A 19,378-nucleotide genomic window follows, 5' to 3' on the forward strand; every position below is an offset into this window, starting at 1 on the left:
TCTTAATACGGATTAACCAAGTAAGACCACCTATGGATCTAATGTGACCATGTAGGCATTGACCCACCCATTGAGGATTAATCAGGCGGAGTTTCCCTTAAAATGCATGGTCCTCCAATGCTGATTAACCAAGCGAAACCATAGTCATGCATTCAATAGCGTGGTTCCCCAATGTGAATTAACCACGTTGAACTAATTTATGTAAATAATGTATCAAGGTAGGTAGTGACCCCCTAATGCGGATTAACCAGAATGGACCATAAACATACCCATAATAGTGTGGTCCCCAATAAGGGATTGACCAGGCGAAACCATCCATGTACCACACTACTACATGGTGCAGTCTGATCATCACACATCATATATCTTATATTGTACATCATACATCAATTCAACATAAATCACAATTGTATACGCACACATTATCGATTTCATAAGACCAACAATATCTAATCACATAGACCTACACGTTTTAAGGTATGTTTCTAATATGGTCCTCAATTTATCTACACATACTAGTAATCATCCATTTCCAATACTCTCATTTAGAAGTCCAGTAAACACGTAAATCTCAGTAAGATACCTTGCACACAAACCGAGGTGTACAACTCTCGAGATGACACGCAAGCCAAGTAAGCCCACTACGCTTTATCGGGTCTCTATCAACGCTAATTCAGCATTTAAGAAGGAATCATAACATGTTGATAAAAAATGAATCCTCAATCAAGGGGTCCCCGTCTAGATTGTGAACCTTAATATTCTAATTCAGAAAATCCGAGCATTGGATTTCCGATCTATAATTCTTAAGATCCTAAAGTATACGCATGACATACTAAAGTTTTATGATGATCCAAAGGTCGGATCTCCGCCTATCATAAAGGTTAAGTGGTGGCCATTTACAAAATTGGGGCGAAACCTGGGTCTTATCAAATAGATTCACAGTATGTAAATTAGCATAGGTAGACAAAATGGGTCATTCAGCTAACGCATCATTGCATGCCGATTCATAATATGTCAAAATGAAGCTTGTGAGCTATACAAAAATCTTCATACCTTCGCCAGAGTGCGAATTGGCCGGAAGTCGTTAAAATTCGTCCGGAAGCCATTATATCTGAGAATGGGTGTACCTTCATCATGGATTCGTTAAAGCTCGAACGTCCAAACCAAAGCTTAAGTTTTATAGCTGGGGTCACGATGAATCAGTCGGTGGTGGTGTTTGGCGTCGAGGTGAACGGATGAGGTAGATCTCAAGTGTCAAACACTCAAAAACTTGAGCCTTGATTCCCCAAGAATGGTGGTTAAATGAACGAAATATTAGGTGAAAAATAATCCTTGGGATGAGGGAAGTTGAACCTAGGTAGAGATCAGGATCTATTTGTCGGAAAAATATCGGAATCGACGTCAAAAATTTTTGCAGGAAAACGGGTCGGTAACTGAGTCGGGGAGGGAAATTGGGTCAATTAGCAAGTTGGCTTTCCTAAATATAGAAGTTCCAAGTTATTAAAATGCCCCTGCCTTTGTTCGCTTATTTCTCTTTCGTTACAACTTCATTTCGCCAACTGTTTTCTCCTATGTGTTTGTAGGATCGAGCTCTATCTAAATATACTTAGTGTGACCCCAAAAGGTCTACTGACTTTTAATGACTAATTACGCAAAAACAAACATTGTAACTAGTCAACTAAAATTTCTCAAATTAATAAAAATAAAATCGCCTACATACAAATTACAAAATTTAAAATAGTGAAATTCAGGAAAGGGGTTTCACATCAGCATAATCCTGGTAGAACGTTGAGGTTAGCCTACCATGGCATGCAACCTTATTGTTAGGCTGCCAACAAGGAGTCTCTCCTATCGATAATCGCCACTTACTACTTAGAACTCTATCAAGTTCAGTTTCCCTCAATCTATTTCTGACATAGACATCGAATGCCCTTTGGTGGACACACTCCCCCTTTGCTTGGGTGTTTGTCATTAGCCTAACGGTGTTAATTGTTTTGGAGGGGTGATTTCGTCAATCTACCCTTGGTGAAAAATTGCATACACAGCTAGAGCCTACCTGTTCAACCCATTGTGTCTCGAGTTCCAACTCTCTCCCTTTCCCTAAGTGTAGATTGTGTATAATAGCATGTGTGATCCAAAACAAAACAAGAACAACATTGCTTCTTGTTTGCTTCTTTTTATTTTTTATTTTTTATTATTATTTTTTTTTTCAACCGAGCCCCATTCATTCAATTTAGACTTATGATTTTCTTTCAATAAGGTGAAGACTGAAAAGAAAAAAAAAAACTAGTAGATTGACAACAACATGAATTGGTTGTTAGAATCTACGAAAACTGAAAAGAAAAAAAAAAACTAGTAGATTGACAACAACATGAATTGGTTGTTAGAATCTACGAAAACAAGAGTCTTTATCCTGGTTTTAATTACTGGCTTTATTACATACCAAATCAGTTACACGTAGCATCCAACGTATCCAGTTTTCCGGTCAAAAAAGCGCTTATATACATTCACCAAACCTGAAAAAAAAAATGATAAACATAGCATGACTAAAAGGATCGAGAGTGATGAGATTAGGGTAAATGGTTTCCAGTATGAAAGGATCCAGAGTGATAAGCAGAGCGTAAACCATAATAAGACGCGAAGGCAGAAGGACGAGAAATTGATTCAAAGTTAGGTAAATCTATACCTCTTCCTCCTTATGTTTGTAGGCATGTGTCAATAGTAAAAAAACATAGATATGGAAGATCTTGAACTAGATTTGCATGTCCTCCATGACTCCCTTCTTGTTAACTTTCGCATCCAAGATTTGCATTGTGTTATTTTGGCTGCAAAGTCATCAAAAGATGATTCCCCCAAAATGATTTTCAAAGATTTTTGGGAAAAAAAAAAAACAGTAAATTCAATTACTTTTTTTTTTCTGCGGAAAAAAGAAAACATCGAATTTCCTCATAACACTCAAGATCTGGCTATAGGCTCCCCATGGTTCAATTTCAATTAGAAGATAATCATCTGATTATTTGATTCAATTTCCTATCGCAAAACCTCCTTTTCGTTTCTGTTTTTAGTGAATTCCTTATATATATTGATATATTTCTTTCTTTCGGAGAAAAAAAGGTTTATGAATTCTAATTATAATTAGCCAACACGCATAAATCTTTCTTTGTTCATGGTTAGTGAGGTGAAATTAAGTCGAGAGGATTCGGTCAGCTCTGAACCGGAGGCCGACAAATATGAGTCAGTGGGCTGCCACTTGGACGCACATTTGTCTCTGCATGTAACCAAAACGCTCGCATGATTTACATTTGCAGTCATAACCGTCCCACTTTTGCATCCTAATTATCAATTTCTCTCTTCTTTTTTTCTTTTTCTTTTCACATGAGGTAAAAAATAAATATTTGTTCAAATAGACAAAGTGTATCTATTGGCTAAAGAGTAAAGACCAAATTTACCCGCTTCACTCTTCATTTTAATCTTGCTGTACATTTCATGTTTTCCACATATTTTTCCGCTCAATATGTAATTGACTTGTTGGCATAAAATTTTGGGGCTTGTTTGGTATAATATTAAAAAAATTTCATAATTTAAAAAAAAAATATTTCTTAAGAACAATTTGCTTTACATTCAAAATTTTGTTTGGTATGAAATTCAAAATGATTTTTAAAATTTAGTAATTAAAAAGATAAAGACAATATACAGCAACTCCCCGTTGATTTGAGAGATCTAAAGAGAGGGTCGCAGGAAAAGTAGAAGAGAAAGAAAGAGGAAAGAGAGATAAGGGTAGAGAGAGGAGAGAGAAATAGGAGAGAGATTCGAAGGGGGGGGGAGAGATGATCAAATCAGAAAGGAGAGAGATGATCATAAGTGAAGTGAAGAGAGAAATTAGTGGGTTTAGAGTTTAAAAAACTCTAAAATCTCACTTTTTGTGTTTTCTAGAAATATGCTAATTTTTAAGTTAGTTTTGAGTTCAATTCTTAAAACCCAAACAAATATTCAAAGTTTAAGTGTTATTGAGTCAAAAAGTTGAATTAAAGTAGAATACCAAATATGTTCTTAAAATTCAGATCTTTAGTTTGTTTTGCTAATGAGTTAGAAGTTGAGTAGTTTTAAGTCATAGTTTGTCATGTTACATTGTTGATTATAAATAAGTGTTGCATAAGTGGAAGAAATATATATTTAAATATGTAACATTTATTATTCAGTTGATCACATAAGATGTTAAATTGTGCGATAACTCAAAAGAATTTTGATAAAAATTGTCCAGAGCTACACAAATCATTCAAATCTATGATAGCTAGACTACCACAATGCAACCATATCCAAAACACAATTCATGTTGTGGAACACTTTTTATAAGTATTTGTTAAAATATAAAAGGAAACTATCTATATCATGGGAAATGACTTCTACACCTCCCTTTCTCTCTTAGCCCTTTTTTATTTTTCTAAGAATTAGATTGAATAAATCAAAGAAGAATTAAATGCAGAATGAGAAAACTAAAGTGTGAAAATCACTACCTATATCAGTAGTGCCACCATTCTCACACCCATCAAATTTTAAAGAAATGCTACTCCTCTTATCACTTTCCTTTATTTTGTTCAATACTTGAACAGTTTTTTTCATAGAATAACAAGGCTTTGGTAGAAGAATAGTTTCCCGGAAATAGATTTTGCATGTAGGATAATATTGCTGTTTCTTTGGTGTGGATTAATAGATATTGAACATTGTACATTAGGTATTCTTTCGGGTGGATTAATCTATGTTGGTGATACAATGAACCAAGTTTACTCCTCAAAATCACAAACTAAACACACACAAATTAATATATTGTTTTGTTGGCTGCATAAAAATGCAGGATTTTTCTTCCCCCAGTCTCCTCATATTTGAACGCTAACAATTAATACTAGGACTAGGACTTTCCAATTATACTTGGAGAGAAATACCATTTCATAATAGTGTGACATCCTGCAACCCAAGGGAAACTTAAAATGAAAATTGGGCAACAAAGAAATGAAACCCTATTTGGTTTTTGGTTCCGATATAATTGAGAAAAATAGAAAGTTTAGAAACAAACCATAACACCCCAAAAACATGAAAACATCCACTCACAAAAATAAAACTTGTGGGCGTACTTTAAGCCCATAAACACCACCAGCGTATCGTACCATGTTAGGATTTGTTATGTATATTTCTGTCTGTTTCAGCAAACTCACGCATAGTTATAGTTTTTCATGCGCGCGTTCGTGTTTGTATGTTTTTGCTTTATGATTTTTGAGAGGAGGTGAGATTGTAGCTGTTGTGCCTCGAACAGATCATCAATCCAACCCCAATCCCATTGTCCAAATCGAACAAGAACCCTCTTCGAATACTCCAAAATTTCTATCCACTCTGTTTTTTGTGTTTTCCGTCTGTTTTTTTCTCGGCCACCAAACACGTCCTAATAGCTATCATCATTCACCAACACAGAGTCAGGAAACCCCGTACTAGGTTTTGTTTGCGCGCTCAATTTCTTGGTGATATGATTCCTGTTTCTTGATTTTTCTGGTCAAGAATATTGAAGGTGACATGCACCAGGTGTACGTGAGTTGCAGAATAGTTAAAGAAAGAGAGTAGAACTGCACTGGTTTGTGTTCGTTGACATGAGTGGTCAGGTGGTCAAGAGAAACAGAAGGGAGATCGAAGCATGCGTGACATGTCCACTCTGCGAGAAGCACTACTGCGAGGCCACTACCATATGTGAATGCCTTCATACATGTCAGTACCCTCTCTCTCCCTCCTCATGTTTCATCCAATATTATGTTTTTTGTTAATCGGATTTCATGTTTCTTTCTTGAAGTTCTTCCTTTCCTCGATATGGGTTCTTTGTTACGTTTTCGTGATCAGGGTTTTTATTCAATTTGCGTTTTGGTTCTAAGTTTTTTTTGAAGAAACTGTAATTAGCACTTCAAAAATATCATTATGCGTTATATCTTATAAAAACATAAGAGGAAACTTGCATGTCTATAAGTTCATGATGAGCATTTTGGAGTGTCAATAACAACTCCCTTTTGGAATATGTCAATCTACTAATCATTGTTTGCTATTTCCTTGCATATGTGTAATGAACGACTTGGACTTCATGGTTGCATGGTCTATAAATTTATGTAGTGTTAATATCTTGGTCACGTTTCACTATTCTGTACTGGACAAGACAAGACCTAATAGCAAAGAGTTGCGGCTAAGTTTTTCGAATTTACTTGGCAATTATATTTCCAAAGAAGCACTATCTCTATTTTCCATCACATATTAGACTCCAGTTATTTCTTATGTTTCACTGGAACATTGTTTGGTAATCCATATTTTTTGTTATCTTTCTTCGCTCATTCGTCCCATACCGTCTTAATTTCTGTCTAAATTCATCTGAATAATATGGTTATTTGAATCATATGGAGTAAGCTGCATTATGTGTTTTATTTACCTCAGTCTCTCGTATAATCATCTGAGCTGCATATTGATTGTTCTTCTATCAATCAAATATGTGACTTGTCTCTTTTGGTTTCGAGAACAGTTTGCAAGAAGTGCATATACTCAAAGATAGTAGACGAAGAGTTGGACTGCTGTCCAAAATGCAATACTTATTTAGGGGTTGCTCCATTGGAAAAACTCAGGTATTTGAATTTGGTCATCAATAGTAGTCCTATGTTTATAAATGTTTAAACATCGGTTACTCATTCATGTTCTAATTTTATAGCATGCTAGAAGAATGGTTATACTGTAAATTGGATTATTGATAGCGTACTTTGTTACCAAAAAAAGAAAGATTTGATGCACAGACTGTTTAATTAGTAGTACAGGCCCTGGACACTGGATAAATTGAAAAGCGTACAGTTTAACTACTATAATTTTGCGTAGAACCAATTGTTCAGACCAACGGCTGTGCTGGGAAGGTATTGTGTATTCAGCAAGGGACAGATGCAAAGTGTAGTTTTCTTTTTATTTACACTTCCACTTTTCATTACATTCAACGTTTAGTTACCATTTTTTGAAATTTCTTGATGAGCAAACATACAGTGGCAAGCAGGTTCACATTTGACGAGGGTTTCCTAGATTGCTGATATGGAAAGGTTACTTTTAATATCTGTGTTTGTTTTACGTTAATCTTTTTGTTTCCTTGTCTGCAGGGCAGACCCCCTTTGGGATAGTATAACAGGCAAGATCTTCCGTCCTGACACAGAAAAAGTCAATGCACCTGCTGACCACAATGTGCAAGATACAACGGCGGAGCCCCTTCCTTCCGAAACAAAAATGGTTAAGGCACTTGCAGACTTCAATGTGCAAGATATAACAGAAGAGCTGCTTCCTTTCGAAAGTAGAAAGTCCAAGGCACCTGCAGATGACATTGCGCAAGATATAGAGATAGACCCACTACTGTCCGAAAGGAAAAAGGTTAAGGCACCTGCTGTGTCTTCAGCTCCAATCCCAGCTAAAAGAAAAGAGAAATATCTCTCTTCATTGGTGATAAATTCACCTCAAGTATCAGGCGGACCTGAGATGAGTGGACGAAGAAGGTATCCTACACGAAGGAGAGTTCCTCTACGAGAGTATCCTTCATTTCAGGAGCCTGAAAAGAAAGAGGAAGATTTCCATGAGAGACTTAAGTCACCTCAGACACTAAAAAAAGATGCACTATATACCAGACAGGTAAAAGAGGAAGAACAATAGTCGGTTCAATGCATTTGCTTCTCCATTTTTATCCTCTCAAACATGTTGAGTTATGTTGATGCAGAACTCTACTGAGGGATCATTGAAGCAGCACATGCTTAACATGGATGTGGAGGACAATTCTCAACCAGAAGATGTGAGACCTGAGATCTGGAAACCATTAGACAGCCTGGTTGAAGCGGCAAGAAAATCAAGTTCTGATAAGATTAATCTGCTACTGCAACTTCCTGTTTCCGAACCAATGTTGCCTGATGCGCTCAACAACGAAGCACGTGAGGTGAAGCCCATTATGGAATATGGTAACAAATCCAAAGTCGGTGGAAGTATGAATCAATCTAATCCTGCTCCATCGGGTTCAGGGAGTTCTAGGAAACCACAACGTGGCCGCAAAAGAAAACTAGCTGTACCTGAGGGACTCAATATTCCAGCACAATCTTTGGTTGATGCAAATAATAAATGTGACAGAATATTACGTCCGATTTGGTTCTCGTTGTTTGCTTCCAATCACCAGTGAGATTTTGTTTCCTTAGCATAAACCAATAACTGATTTTGGTTGCTTTTTCCCTCTTCATGTATTGAGTTTTACACTTTTGAATTGATTGTTGCAGGGAAGGCTTTCCACCATTGCCGCAGTTACCTTCATTTTACTTGAGAGTCAAGTAAGTTTCATTAACCTCATGCCCTTCTATTTTCTTGCATTTACTGTTTTTGCTGATCCCTCACCATTTTGGTTGTCGGAATGGAAGTCTTGTTGTTTAATTGTATCTTTCCCTGCTGCACCATGAATTTTTCAGTCTCGATGTAAAGTTCATGGCAATAGATCATATCTTACAAGCAATTTGATTTTTCGCTCGTGATTCATGATATGCTCAACTCAATATCTAAGAGGCTTCCTATGGTGTTTAGATAACATGAAGATACTGCTCTGGTATCACAAAAAATGAAATTTGTTTCTACTGCAATCTTTTGTTACTGCAATTCTGCAACATATGATATGCATTCATGAAGCTTTTTAGGCTTTTACAAAATATATCATTTTCCAGATGCCACATGTTTTCGAAGGACAAAAGAAATATCCTTTCCATTTTTAGTTGTTACACAACTGTACTGGCTTTCCATGGATCGTTGTTTAGGAACATTTTTCAGACTTGTTTGAAGAATGCATGTGCCCTTCTTTTTTCTCATGCCCCCTTTTCTTGGAGAACACTCAGGGATTATACATGGCAGGAGTATACAAAATTAATCATGTGGGACTGAACTGACCATTAGATGAAAATGCTCTCTTACCATTTTCCGGCATTGTCTAGTGTACTTTTTTTTGTGTAATATCTTGCAGGGCAGACACTAAATTCGGTTTTGTTTCTCGAAATTCTCTAGGGATGGTAGCATACCTGCTTCTTTCATAAAAAAGTATCTGGTGAAAAAGCTGAATCTTACTAGCGAGGATGAGGTAACATCATCTTTGTCCCTTTTCAGTTACTACTTTTTGTGCATGTATGAAACTTAGAACTTAGATGGTGAAGAAAAGGACAGGAGAAGCGTTTTTCTTATATCGAAAATGAAGATACATTGTCCTGCAACAAAACCAAATTTATCCGTTTTATTTCTCGAAAAGAAAAGAAAAGAAGTAATTAGAGATACTCGATTTGTCCATCACTGCAAACTGTTCACTTGAGATTTTGGGTAATTTGGGTCCTTGGTACATATACTTGTGGCGAGCAGGAGAAAGCACTAAATTCGTGAATTGTTTATATCTGATAGTGACATTTGAAACTAAACTTGATGATAAACATGCGAAAACTCAGTTGATTTGAACACTAAGCACAAACACGATTTATCTGTGCAGACCAGCAAAATTATTATGCTAAACAGACTTTTTAAATTCATGAAGTGTGCCTAAATTTGATACTGAGTTTCAATTGATGCCTAATGCAGGTGGAGGTCGCATTGCGCGGTAACCCAATAGTTCCGACATTGCAGCTGCATAACTTAGTCGACTTGTGGTTACAGACAACACCGGCTTCACAAAGCATTCAGATCTCCATAGGAAGCTCTGCAAAGGAATACGTGATGCCCCTCATGTATGGTCGAAAAATGCTGCCTCGGTAGCTTTAGCTATTCCTGTAGTCACAATTCTGTGAAAGTGATCAGTCCAGGCGACGGCAGTCTGAGCTGCCTTCACCGTGTTGTTCTCCGCATGAAAATTCGTTTGTTCTTTCTTTTCATCCCCGGGTGCATATACTTGCTTTGCTTGCAGTGTGGTGTTCCCGGTACTTCTTACTCTAAGCAGGTTTTCGAGTTATACTTGAACAGGATCTGTTCTTTAGGATCGTAACTCTGTATCATGGTTTCTAAGTTTTTGTAGAATTCTCTCGTCGAAAAACAATAGATTTTCAAAACAGATGAAGCTGGTTTAAATTATAACTCTTGGCGCAATATCGGTTAATAGGAATATACCTAAAACATTTCTTTTCCTCCTTTCTGATAATTTCAGAAGGGCTTAAATGTTAACTGGAATCTTACATCTACTTTGAACGAGCAGATAATGCGAATGGCGGACATTTGGGAATACGAATGTGAATATTCCGTAAATGTTAAAACTGGGGAGCCCCAGTGCCCATGGACAAACTGATGAATGGTTTTTTCTCAATTTTCACCACTAATGAAAAGGAGCTAGCATCGCACATGATTACCCAGAAAATTGCAGTACACAACTTACATGCTTTTACAATGCATGAACCGATACAGCTACCTACTCTGTACCCATTTGTTCCACATTTACCATGAGAAAGCACGGATGTATACAAGTTTCTCCGTTAGAAGCTGAACAAGTAGAGTGCGTGAACAATTGCAGACTTCAGAAGCAAGGCGCAGCATCTCAAACTGGATCTGCCGGATGAAGAATGAAGAAATGCCACCACCTGCAATGCATACATTGAAAATATGCATAAAAATGAGCGAGAATGCATTAGCTCAATCGCCACTCATGGTAACACTTGACCTAAAATGTTGAAACAAGAAATACGGTAAGCATAACATGTCAACAGATCAAATTAACAAAATAGACTTGGGGGCCAATACTGGAAGGTCATATTACAACCCTTCCTGACTAACAGCCAAAACTAAGATGATTATAAATTCTTTCAAAATTCCATACCTGCGATTGTGTTTTCTTCACTCACTGCAAAATCAGATATAACCGGCGTATGACAGGATACATCCAATGGCACCAGTTTGAGAACTACGATTAACAATAAACAACTCAAGAAACAACAATAAGTGATTGCTAGTGATTACAATCATTTTTTTCTTCCAGAGTGTGAAGTAGGTACCAAACTCTTGCATATCCTGGAAACAAATTCAACCGTAATAACTAGCAATCAAGCAGCAGCAAATGATCAACCTAGGACATTTCCAAGCCAGATGTGTATTTATCCAAAGCATTCATATATGCAAAAAATGCATGTTTTGGGTAAAAAGCACTCGGCTCAATTCAATCCTGATAGAGAATTAATTCATCGATTATTTCTCGAGGTTAAAAAAAATCATGTCACTGCCCTTTGTACGTGTGATATTGCCTAAACCATACGACATAAACAGATCAATTCTCAAGAGCAGCGGTACTGCATAAACCAGTAGCTCCTCCATATGGATGGAGAGCGACAAAACAGAACATAGCTGTCAAAGATGGATGATGCCTCATTTAGACCCAAAACCGGACAACTTTTTCTATCAGGAATAGGTAACGGGTAGAACGGTTGATAGAGTTACCAGTGCTAAACCACCCCCGTCAATATGAAAGATGCTGACAACAGAAATAAAATTAGTTTTATCTCATATCCCTAAAATTCAATGGATTAGTCTTTAATATCATATCTAAGGCTTCAAAATCAAGACTAAGTAACTTTAGCATGAATATGAAACGACATATACATGATGAAAGTACACAGTACAAATTTCATACGCCAAGTAATTCATACGAATACAGAGGAATTGAGCTGCAAAATTACCACAGAACACAAGGCGCTCATCCTCCCAGCTTATCCCGTTTAGCCCACGAGCACATTCACTTCTTCTCCTGCGCAATGTACTCCCGAATTCTCTTTGCTTTCTCTGTCATTTCCGCAAGTGCCTCCTCCGTCTCACCAATGATCTGTTTTGGCAAATGCCTCTCCAAAAACCCAAACCACTCCCCGAGCGTCATCTTCTCCAAGTCACAGCTCACATTAACACCCGAACCACTCCCACTTCCATTGTCGCCCTTAATGCGATTCCCGCTTCCATTTTCAACCTTTTCGCCATTCCCACTTCCACTTTCACCTTTTCCACCACTCTCTTCTCCAACGCTGAACTCTCTATCCGCCTCCTCATGTCTCTCTTCCTCCAATTTCACCGCTTTTGAAGCTTCATTGTCAAGTTTATCGCACACCGGTTGCTCTTTTGGTACATTCTTCCCCCTCCTTGCACCACCACGTGTCCTTTTCGGCAATCCTTCAGCGTCTACACAACAGCTCTCTGCAATCTTCCCCAATTCCTCATTCTTCGTGATCCGAGTTTGCCTCACACTCACTTGCCGTGTCAATTTTTCCTCCACAGGCTTCTCCTCCGCAACCTCACTCTTCAAAACCCTAGCTTTGGGCGGTCGACCCCTCCTCTGATTCCCCTTGACCTCAATTTCCTCGACACGCCTCGGGTTCCGTCTCAGCCGGCTCTCTTCGTAGCCATCGATCTTAACCTCAATGGAAGTGCACTCGCCGATTTTGATTTCGTCGCCGTGGCTGAGATCCAGCGGCGTGTTTGGGGGGACATTGGTGCCATTCAAAAGGGTTCCGTTTGAGGAGTCAAGGTCTCGGAGCACCCATTTGCCCGATTCGGACTCGATGGAGAGGTGCTTGGAAGAAATGCCGGAGTCTTTGATCGGGATGTTGTTGCAGCGGCCGTCGCGGCCAATTCGGACCTTGGATCCGGGTCGGAAGTGCCGGGTGTCGCCGTTCCAATTATGAAACCCCGGGCCTCGGAGCATTTTCAGGTTGAGAGCTAAGGGCTCCATTGTTTCTCTGAGTCTGACAGAAGAAAGGAGGGAAATTGTAGAAACTATTTTAAATGCTTTTCCGTTTTCAGAGTAAATACTAGCCTCTTGCCACACTTTTTTTATTTTATTATTATTTTTTATTTGATAAAATGTATGTATTGTTTTTATATTTTCCTTGTTATTAATTTTTAGTACATGGGTTTTTTCATGAATTCATTTTTTTTTTTAATTTTAATAGGAAAAAAGCAATTTGGATATTATGAAAACTTCCTTCTTTTTGCTTTCTTTCTTTATGTTTACTAACTTCTTTACACGCACTCACGCTCATGCGAGAGACATTTTTGCATCACGGATGTTACGCTCTTCAAAGATGTGTTGCTTTAGATATTCTTAAGTGATTATTTTGTAGATTGTATGTTTGCATACATCATAACAATTTTTATTATTATTTTTTTTTTCAATAATTTCCTTATGATTTTTTTTCTCTACAGTTGTGTTACAATGATTATTATAACCAAGTTTTATAATTAATGCACATACAAACCTTAATTTTCTCTAATCACGGGTGTCATGCACCACACAGTTTTAAAACACATTAGTGGGGTAATTTCTTTGGTGGGATAAAGAACCACTATCAGGTTTTCTTTATCATGGACTATTAAACATTTGTCATTTTTTTTTTTTTACTTTGCATAAAGTAATGATTTATATGTTATTCATGCAATCGTCAATCAACATGGAATTTTAGATGCAACTTCCTAGCTAAGGTCCATGAACAATAGTATGTAAACATAAACAGATGATCCACATAGTAAACTGAAAACGAAAATCGGTTTCCTTCCAATTATTCATCTCTAAAAACAAATTTGGCACATGGGTAGTTATAGTTGAACCTCCCACTAAGCTGAGATGTGATCGTGGGATTCCTACGAAGCAAACTGCTAACTGGTTTGTGCTTATTCTTCGTAGTCTTTGAAGGTTCAACACATATAGTCTTTGAAGGTTCAACACGTAACCTCGTCCCCCCCCCCCCAAACCTCTCTTTTTTTAAGTTTTCCGTTTTCTTTTTCAAATTTTTATATTATCCTTTTTCAATTGGTTTCTCACTACAGAAATAGTTTGAGCACACTTATCTAGATATTTATTTTTTAATACAATTTTTTGTTTAGTTATGGTTTTTTACTAATCTCTCATACAATTTTGTACTATTTTCCTTTAAAACAACAACGAAGATAAATGGGAAAACATAAACTATTCCAAAAATCTGAAAATATGACATGTAATTTCATTTCTAAATACATGATGATAACATTTAATGTCCTTAAATCAAAATTTCCAGATTCATAAGTTTTCAGTCAAAGTTATAGGCTAGCTAGAAATGAACTCCTAATATATGAAGCAAAGCAAAATATGGACAATATATACATATGTAAACATAGCATCTACATGTGAAATCAAAGCCATGCTTGCCATCCATTTGCTTGCACTTGATGCTTTAGATTTTCATGGTTAATCTGCAAGCAATGATGATAAAATAAGAAGTCTAACTGATTAAGATGGGAATAATGCACTATAATGCACAATCCTAAATATAAAGGTTGTAAGCAATTTAACCTAAATACCTTCAATTTTGACAATTTTCCCATAGCAATACTTTTACTCTAGTTACTTTTAGAATACTGAAAGATAAATAATTTGTCAAGTTTGAGGTAACAAATTGTAATCATGTTTACAAAATTAAATAGTAAGAAATGTTACCTTAAGCTTGTACTTTAACGTTTGTACTTTGAGACGGGTGTGATGTTTGTAAAATTGATAAAAATGCAATTTTATTTCTATTTGAAAGTTGAATGCAATTTGAATTTATAGTATACTTCTGTATGGAAATAAGAGAAGAGTTACCGTATTTGAAAATGTTGTTTGGTCACTATTAATCTTTTTCTTGCACCCATAAATTGTTTTTTTTTAATTTTTTAATTTGAGTTAATTAATTTGTAGAATTTTTTTTTAATTTTATAATTTGTGGTAATTAATTTGTAAAATAGAGAATGCCATTAAAATAAATAGGTAAGAAATGGTGTTGTACCTAATTTGTTGGACTTTATTCCAAATACTTATTATGTGAGGAGTTGTTGAAGGCTTTAATTCTTCTACAGCTACAGCCTTTTTCATGCGCTACTTATATATTAAAGGTATATATAATGTTAGATTTCTTGGAAAAAATTTAATAAAGAATTTAGAATACATACTGCTCATGCTTCTTTTTCCAACCAGGTGTAAAAATAGAGATACGTTCGTTTGGAATCTTATCAATAAGTAGTTCCTTCTTCATTTTTTGTGGGTATTCTTGTAAATATCTTGAGAATGAAAACAAATAATTTTTTTTAAATACTTTTTAAACTTTCTTTTGTAAAATCCACGTGGCATCATATCATTGGAGTGGTAAGGTTTAAACGAGTGCCACATCAGGAGAGGTAAGGTTACACGTGTGCCACATCAGCATACAAAAATTGACAAAATTGAACAGGAAGGGTGACATTAATGTTCGGTAGTAAATTTCAGGAATGACAGTAATTGGTTTTCTAATTCAATAACTATTTTGATGGGGTAGATCAATTTCAAAGACTATCTGTGATAAAAATAGTCCTTTTGGTTTATTTCTAATTTTGACTCAAGTACATATAGCAGATCGTCTGAACTTGTTTCCTACAAAATACACTTACAATACGTATGAAAATGAAAAGTAATCACCACAGCATACATAAACGATTACTACAAAAATTTGCAGTTAAACTTTCACAATTTGCAAGGTTCCAATGTATACCACGATGGCACCGTCCGACAATGCGACCCATGATTTACCATGAGAAAACAATGGTATATACAACCCCAAAAATGTGATCTGAATCGGGAAGAAGTGCCGAACATCAACTACGGTGGTGGATACACAATTTCAGACTTCTGAAGGAAGAACGACATCACAACTGGATCTGTTGGTTAGAGGTTGACCCCCATCGGAGGCTTGTCTGAGACACAGGTACCTGATCGAAGAACAAAGAAATGCTACCATCTGCATTGCATACATGGGAAATACATATAAACAAGCAAAAATGCATTAGCACCATCTCCAGTTCATGGGGAGCCAATACTTGACATAAAACGTTCAAACAAGAACTGCTGTTACATATAACGTCACAACGTCATATGCACAAAATAGACTCGGGTCAATATCAGAACAGAAAAAAAATGCAAGTTTGGGTAAAAATCATACAGCTCAATTCAATCCTGACAACTCTTGATAGAGGATTTTCATATTTATAATCATGTCACGGTCCCACGTATGTGTGATAAAGCATACGGCATAGACAAATTAATTCCCAAGTGCTGCAATGTTACTCTATTTGGTAAATGGCTACCACAACACACCAAAGGAAAGGAAATTATGCAAGATACATTTCCCCGAGACAGAAAGGACTCAAAAGGTCGTACCCAGTGCACAAGGCTTCCGCTTTACGCAGGGTCTGGGAGAGGTGAATGTCGGCTAGCCTTACCCCCATTTATGGACCGCCAAATGTTCACATGATTAGGAACTTCAATGCTATGTAGCAAACCAAGATTTGAACTAAGGACATGCAAAGAGTTATAAGGGGTACATAGTGAGTAAAATCACATAATCTTCAAATAGGGCCCATTCTTTTAAAAGACACCGTTGACAGAAACGTAAATGTTTGCCAATTATTCATAGGTAAATGTTTGTCAATTATTCATAGGTAAATGTTTGTCAATTATTCATACATAAAATTTTCCAACTATGGGTATATATTCAACTTAAATAAACAAAGTTCCGAATGTTTTGATGCAATCAGAAAAGTATAAAGTTGCATGAAAAGGCTGCATAAGTACGACGAAGAACATGTTTACATATTCTGTACACGATTTATATGCCAGTGACACACATATCAGCATTGCAGTATGAATGCGGTATAAGGTATCATCGTGCCACACATTATGCCTAGCAAAAATGTTAATTGGATTACGAACGCAACTGCAACAATGCAATTTTCTGCAACTGGGAATGCATGAATGGAGGCAAATCACATTGGATACAGTCAATCAAGAATTACCATAAACACGAAATTAAATTCCAAAAACAGATGAATAGCGCAAATAACAATGAAGTAATCAAATTGAAGGATATCAATTAAAGCCCTATACTTCCCTCTTGTAAGCAATTAAAACCCAAAATTCCAACCAAAACCCAACAAAATTTCAAAATTGAATTTCAACAAAGCCTAGAAGAAAAAGGGAAACCAAAATCCAACCCACCTTATAAAATTTGGAGAGAAACAGTCACATAATGGTGTAATTCCCACTTGGGTCAGCATCATCCGAGAGCAGAGCCCCATACGGCGATTCCTGATCGTCCATAACAAGATCCTCCGTCCCCCTAAACACCGCATGCAGCCCAATCAAAACGACCCCAATCACCCCCGAAACGACGACGTTGACCCACACGTGAGTCAGGACCAGAGCCACAACCGTCACCACCGCAAGAACAACCATCACGACTCGGTCCGGGACCACAAACCCGAACACCTCGAGGGGCTGGTCACGCGAGAAGTAGAGCACGAGCCAGGCGGCGAAGACGATCAAGAAGACGATGATGGAGAATGGGTGGTAGAGGAGGCTGAGGAAGAGCACGATCAGGGCGATCAGGGCGTAGTTGGAGCGGAAGTGGGTCAAGTTCTGGGCGAGTCGGGTCGTCGCGTCAGATAGACCGGAGGGGAGGCTGAGGGCGGTGGGCTCCAGGAGCTCACCCCATGGCCGAAGCGTGGCCCTTGCCGTTTGTGTCGCTTCCTTGAACTGGGAAACCAATCCAGCAGACATTGCGAGATGGGTTTCTCGAAAGAATTGATTTTTTACGGCGGAGAGTACTGGAAATCGGGCGGAGGAAATCAGAGAGTTGGGGTGTTTGTGTTTCCTGTGGTTTCAATCTCTCCTCTCGCTCGCTGCTAATGGGAAAATGGCCTTCGGTCAACGGAGTTTGACCTCCGCTAGGACTGGATACTGTTAGCCGAGGGTTTATTTATCACAAGACTGAAAGTTGGTTCATATATTTGGGCCAAATTTATTGGGTTGGGCTAATTTCCTCCATATGGGGCTTTTTTCCAAAATGTTCAATGGCCGGGGGTTGGACGGACAAACAACAGAGGTTTCAGGCTTGGACAATATCTGGCGTTGGAATCTTTGGTTCTTTTCTTCTAATTTCTTATACGAATTGGTAACCCGACTCGAAATGATACGAAAATAACAAATTTCGGATTAACACATTAACTAATCAGGTCACACGTTCCGAGCGAGTTGGGGAGGCCTATTTACTATTCTATTTAATATACCACATTGCAGATGCTAAGACAATTGGTAAAAGCATCCAATAGGGAGACTAGATGCCTTGACCAACAATGGGATAGGGGTTACCATGCCTTTCGGCTATGACGCAACTACTTTTGACGGTCGACCCAATACCAAACGAATATACCCATAAAGTAAAAATAAGAGAAAACTAAGATGAAGTTTAAAAAAAGGTCTTATACAAGATTAAAAATTGATTTTAGTCCTTAAACTCTATTTAGTGCATATTAAATGTCTTTTTTTTTTTATTTATAATTTTATGGTGTTCATAAATTAAAGGATTAATCTTTGTTTACTATCCTAAAGTTTTTTTGTTTTCAACATTTGATACATGAAATTTTTTTTATCCCAGAGTGGTACCTAAAATTATAATTTTAGGACAGTTTCATACATCCGTTAAGGTTGCTATTATGTCAACCGTTAAATAGTGACGTGGCATCCAGGTGGACAGTGACTGGACGCCACGTGACATTATGGGCCCATGTGGATATTAAAATTTTTTAAAAAAATTCAAAAAAAAAAATTATGGGCCGTTCAACCCCTCCTCCCTTCTCCCTCCCTTATCTCCTCTGCACCCACCCTCCCCACGTCTGCAACCCATCCCCACGTCGTCATCTTCTTCTTCGCCCAGATCCCGCAAGAATCTTCTTCGCCGCCAACAACTCAGCCACCATCTCCATCCCCGCCTTCCCCTCCTCCGAACCCGACTCCTACCCACTTCCAGTTCCAATTCACCCTCTCCCAATTTGCCCACTTCTTGTCCGATTTTCGCGCCACTATTGAACCCGAGCCCGACCCACAAAGATGCTTAGATTCTGAAAAAGAGATGACACAAATGCAAGAAATGGAAATCAGTGTGGTTTAGAGAGGTTAGAAACTGAGCAATTTTTGGATTGCTTTTTGGTTTGATCAATTTAAAGAAATGAAATTCTGAGTCGAATTTCTTGTTCGTTATATTCGATCTCCGCTTGAGAATTTTAAACTTAATAATTGCAAATCAAGATACAAAATTGACATGAATTTCGAATTGGGGTTTTGGGAAATTTGAGAAGTTCTTGGCGATTGATAAGAAACTTCAACTCCAATATGTTCTTCATTATAATTTAAACTTGATTATACAAACAGTAAACACAAAATTAATGAATTTGAAATTTGGAAAGTGATTGAATTATAAATAAAAAAAATTAAGTGATTAAGCTGGAGGAGGTCCAGCTGGGTTGCTGGGTGTGGTGGGTT

General features: G+C 37.4%; 3 protein-coding genes across 4 annotated transcripts; 1 reads left to right on the plus strand and 2 right to left on the minus strand.

Moving 5' to 3' along the window:
* The first annotated feature begins 5,636 nt into the window (after window positions 1–5,636).
* On the plus strand, window positions 5,637–10,107 carry LOC126597120 (E3 ubiquitin protein ligase DRIP2-like). Its single transcript, XM_050263893.1, has 7 exons — window positions 5,637–5,751; window positions 6,545–6,644; window positions 7,158–7,677; window positions 7,763–8,208; window positions 8,307–8,357; window positions 9,076–9,148; window positions 9,634–10,107. Exons 1-7 carry the CDS (start codon window positions 5,637–5,639, stop codon window positions 9,805–9,807), a joined length of 1,479 nt encoding a protein of 492 aa, XP_050119850.1. The 3' UTR covers window positions 9,808–10,107.
* Window positions 10,108–10,259: 152 nt separating this feature from the next.
* Window positions 10,260–12,815, minus strand: LOC126597122 (FHA domain-containing protein At4g14490-like). 2 transcript variants are annotated; one of them, XM_050263896.1, is made up of 3 exons: window positions 11,709–12,815; window positions 10,856–10,939; window positions 10,260–10,619 (listed from the first exon to the last, which is right to left on the minus strand). In XM_050263896.1, the coding sequence occupies exon 1, from the start codon at window positions 12,746–12,748 to the stop codon at window positions 11,765–11,767; it is 984 nt and encodes a 327-aa protein (XP_050119853.1). In that variant the 5' UTR covers window positions 12,749–12,815; the 3' UTR covers window positions 10,260–10,619; window positions 10,856–10,939; window positions 11,709–11,764. The 2 variants fall into 2 exon arrangements, with proteins under 2 accessions (XP_050119853.1, XP_050119852.1); XM_050263895.1 differs by lacking the exon at window positions 10,856–10,939.
* A 2,547-nt stretch (window positions 12,816–15,362) lies between these two features.
* On the minus strand, window positions 15,363–17,801 carry LOC126597127 (PRA1 family protein D-like). Its single transcript, XM_050263901.1, has 2 exons — window positions 17,057–17,801; window positions 15,363–15,800 (listed from the first exon to the last, which is right to left on the minus strand). The coding sequence occupies exon 1, from the start codon at window positions 17,615–17,617 to the stop codon at window positions 17,081–17,083; it is 537 nt and encodes a 178-aa protein (XP_050119858.1). The 5' UTR covers window positions 17,618–17,801; the 3' UTR covers window positions 15,363–15,800; window positions 17,057–17,080.
* Between the last annotated feature and the right edge of the window lie 1,577 nt (window positions 17,802–19,378).

This window comes from Malus sylvestris, chromosome 13 (genome assembly GCF_916048215.2).
Source record: "Malus sylvestris chromosome 13, drMalSylv7.2, whole genome shotgun sequence".
Classification (NCBI taxonomy): Eukaryota; Viridiplantae; Streptophyta; class Magnoliopsida; order Rosales; family Rosaceae; genus Malus; species Malus sylvestris.

Bases quoted from the DNA above. Each gene is read 5' to 3' on its own strand.
- LOC126597122 (XM_050263895.1), bottom strand. From the start codon at position 12,748: ATGGAGCCCTTAGCTCTCAACCTGAAAATGCTCCGAGGCCCGGGGTTT.
- LOC126597120 (XM_050263893.1), top strand. From the start codon at position 5,637: ATGAGTGGTCAGGTGGTCAAGAGAAACAGAAGGGAGATCGAAGCATGC. The intron at 5,752-6,544 runs GTCAGTACCCTC...TTTCGAGAACAG, and splicing joins ATGTGAATGCCTTCATACAT to TTTGCAAGAAGTGCATATAC. The intron at 8,358-9,075 runs GTAAGTTTCATT...GAAATTCTCTAG, and splicing joins TCATTTTACTTGAGAGTCAA to GGATGGTAGCATACCTGCTT.
- LOC126597127 (XM_050263901.1), bottom strand. From the start codon at position 17,617: ATGTCTGCTGGATTGGTTTCCCAGTTCAAGGAAGCGACACAAACGGCA.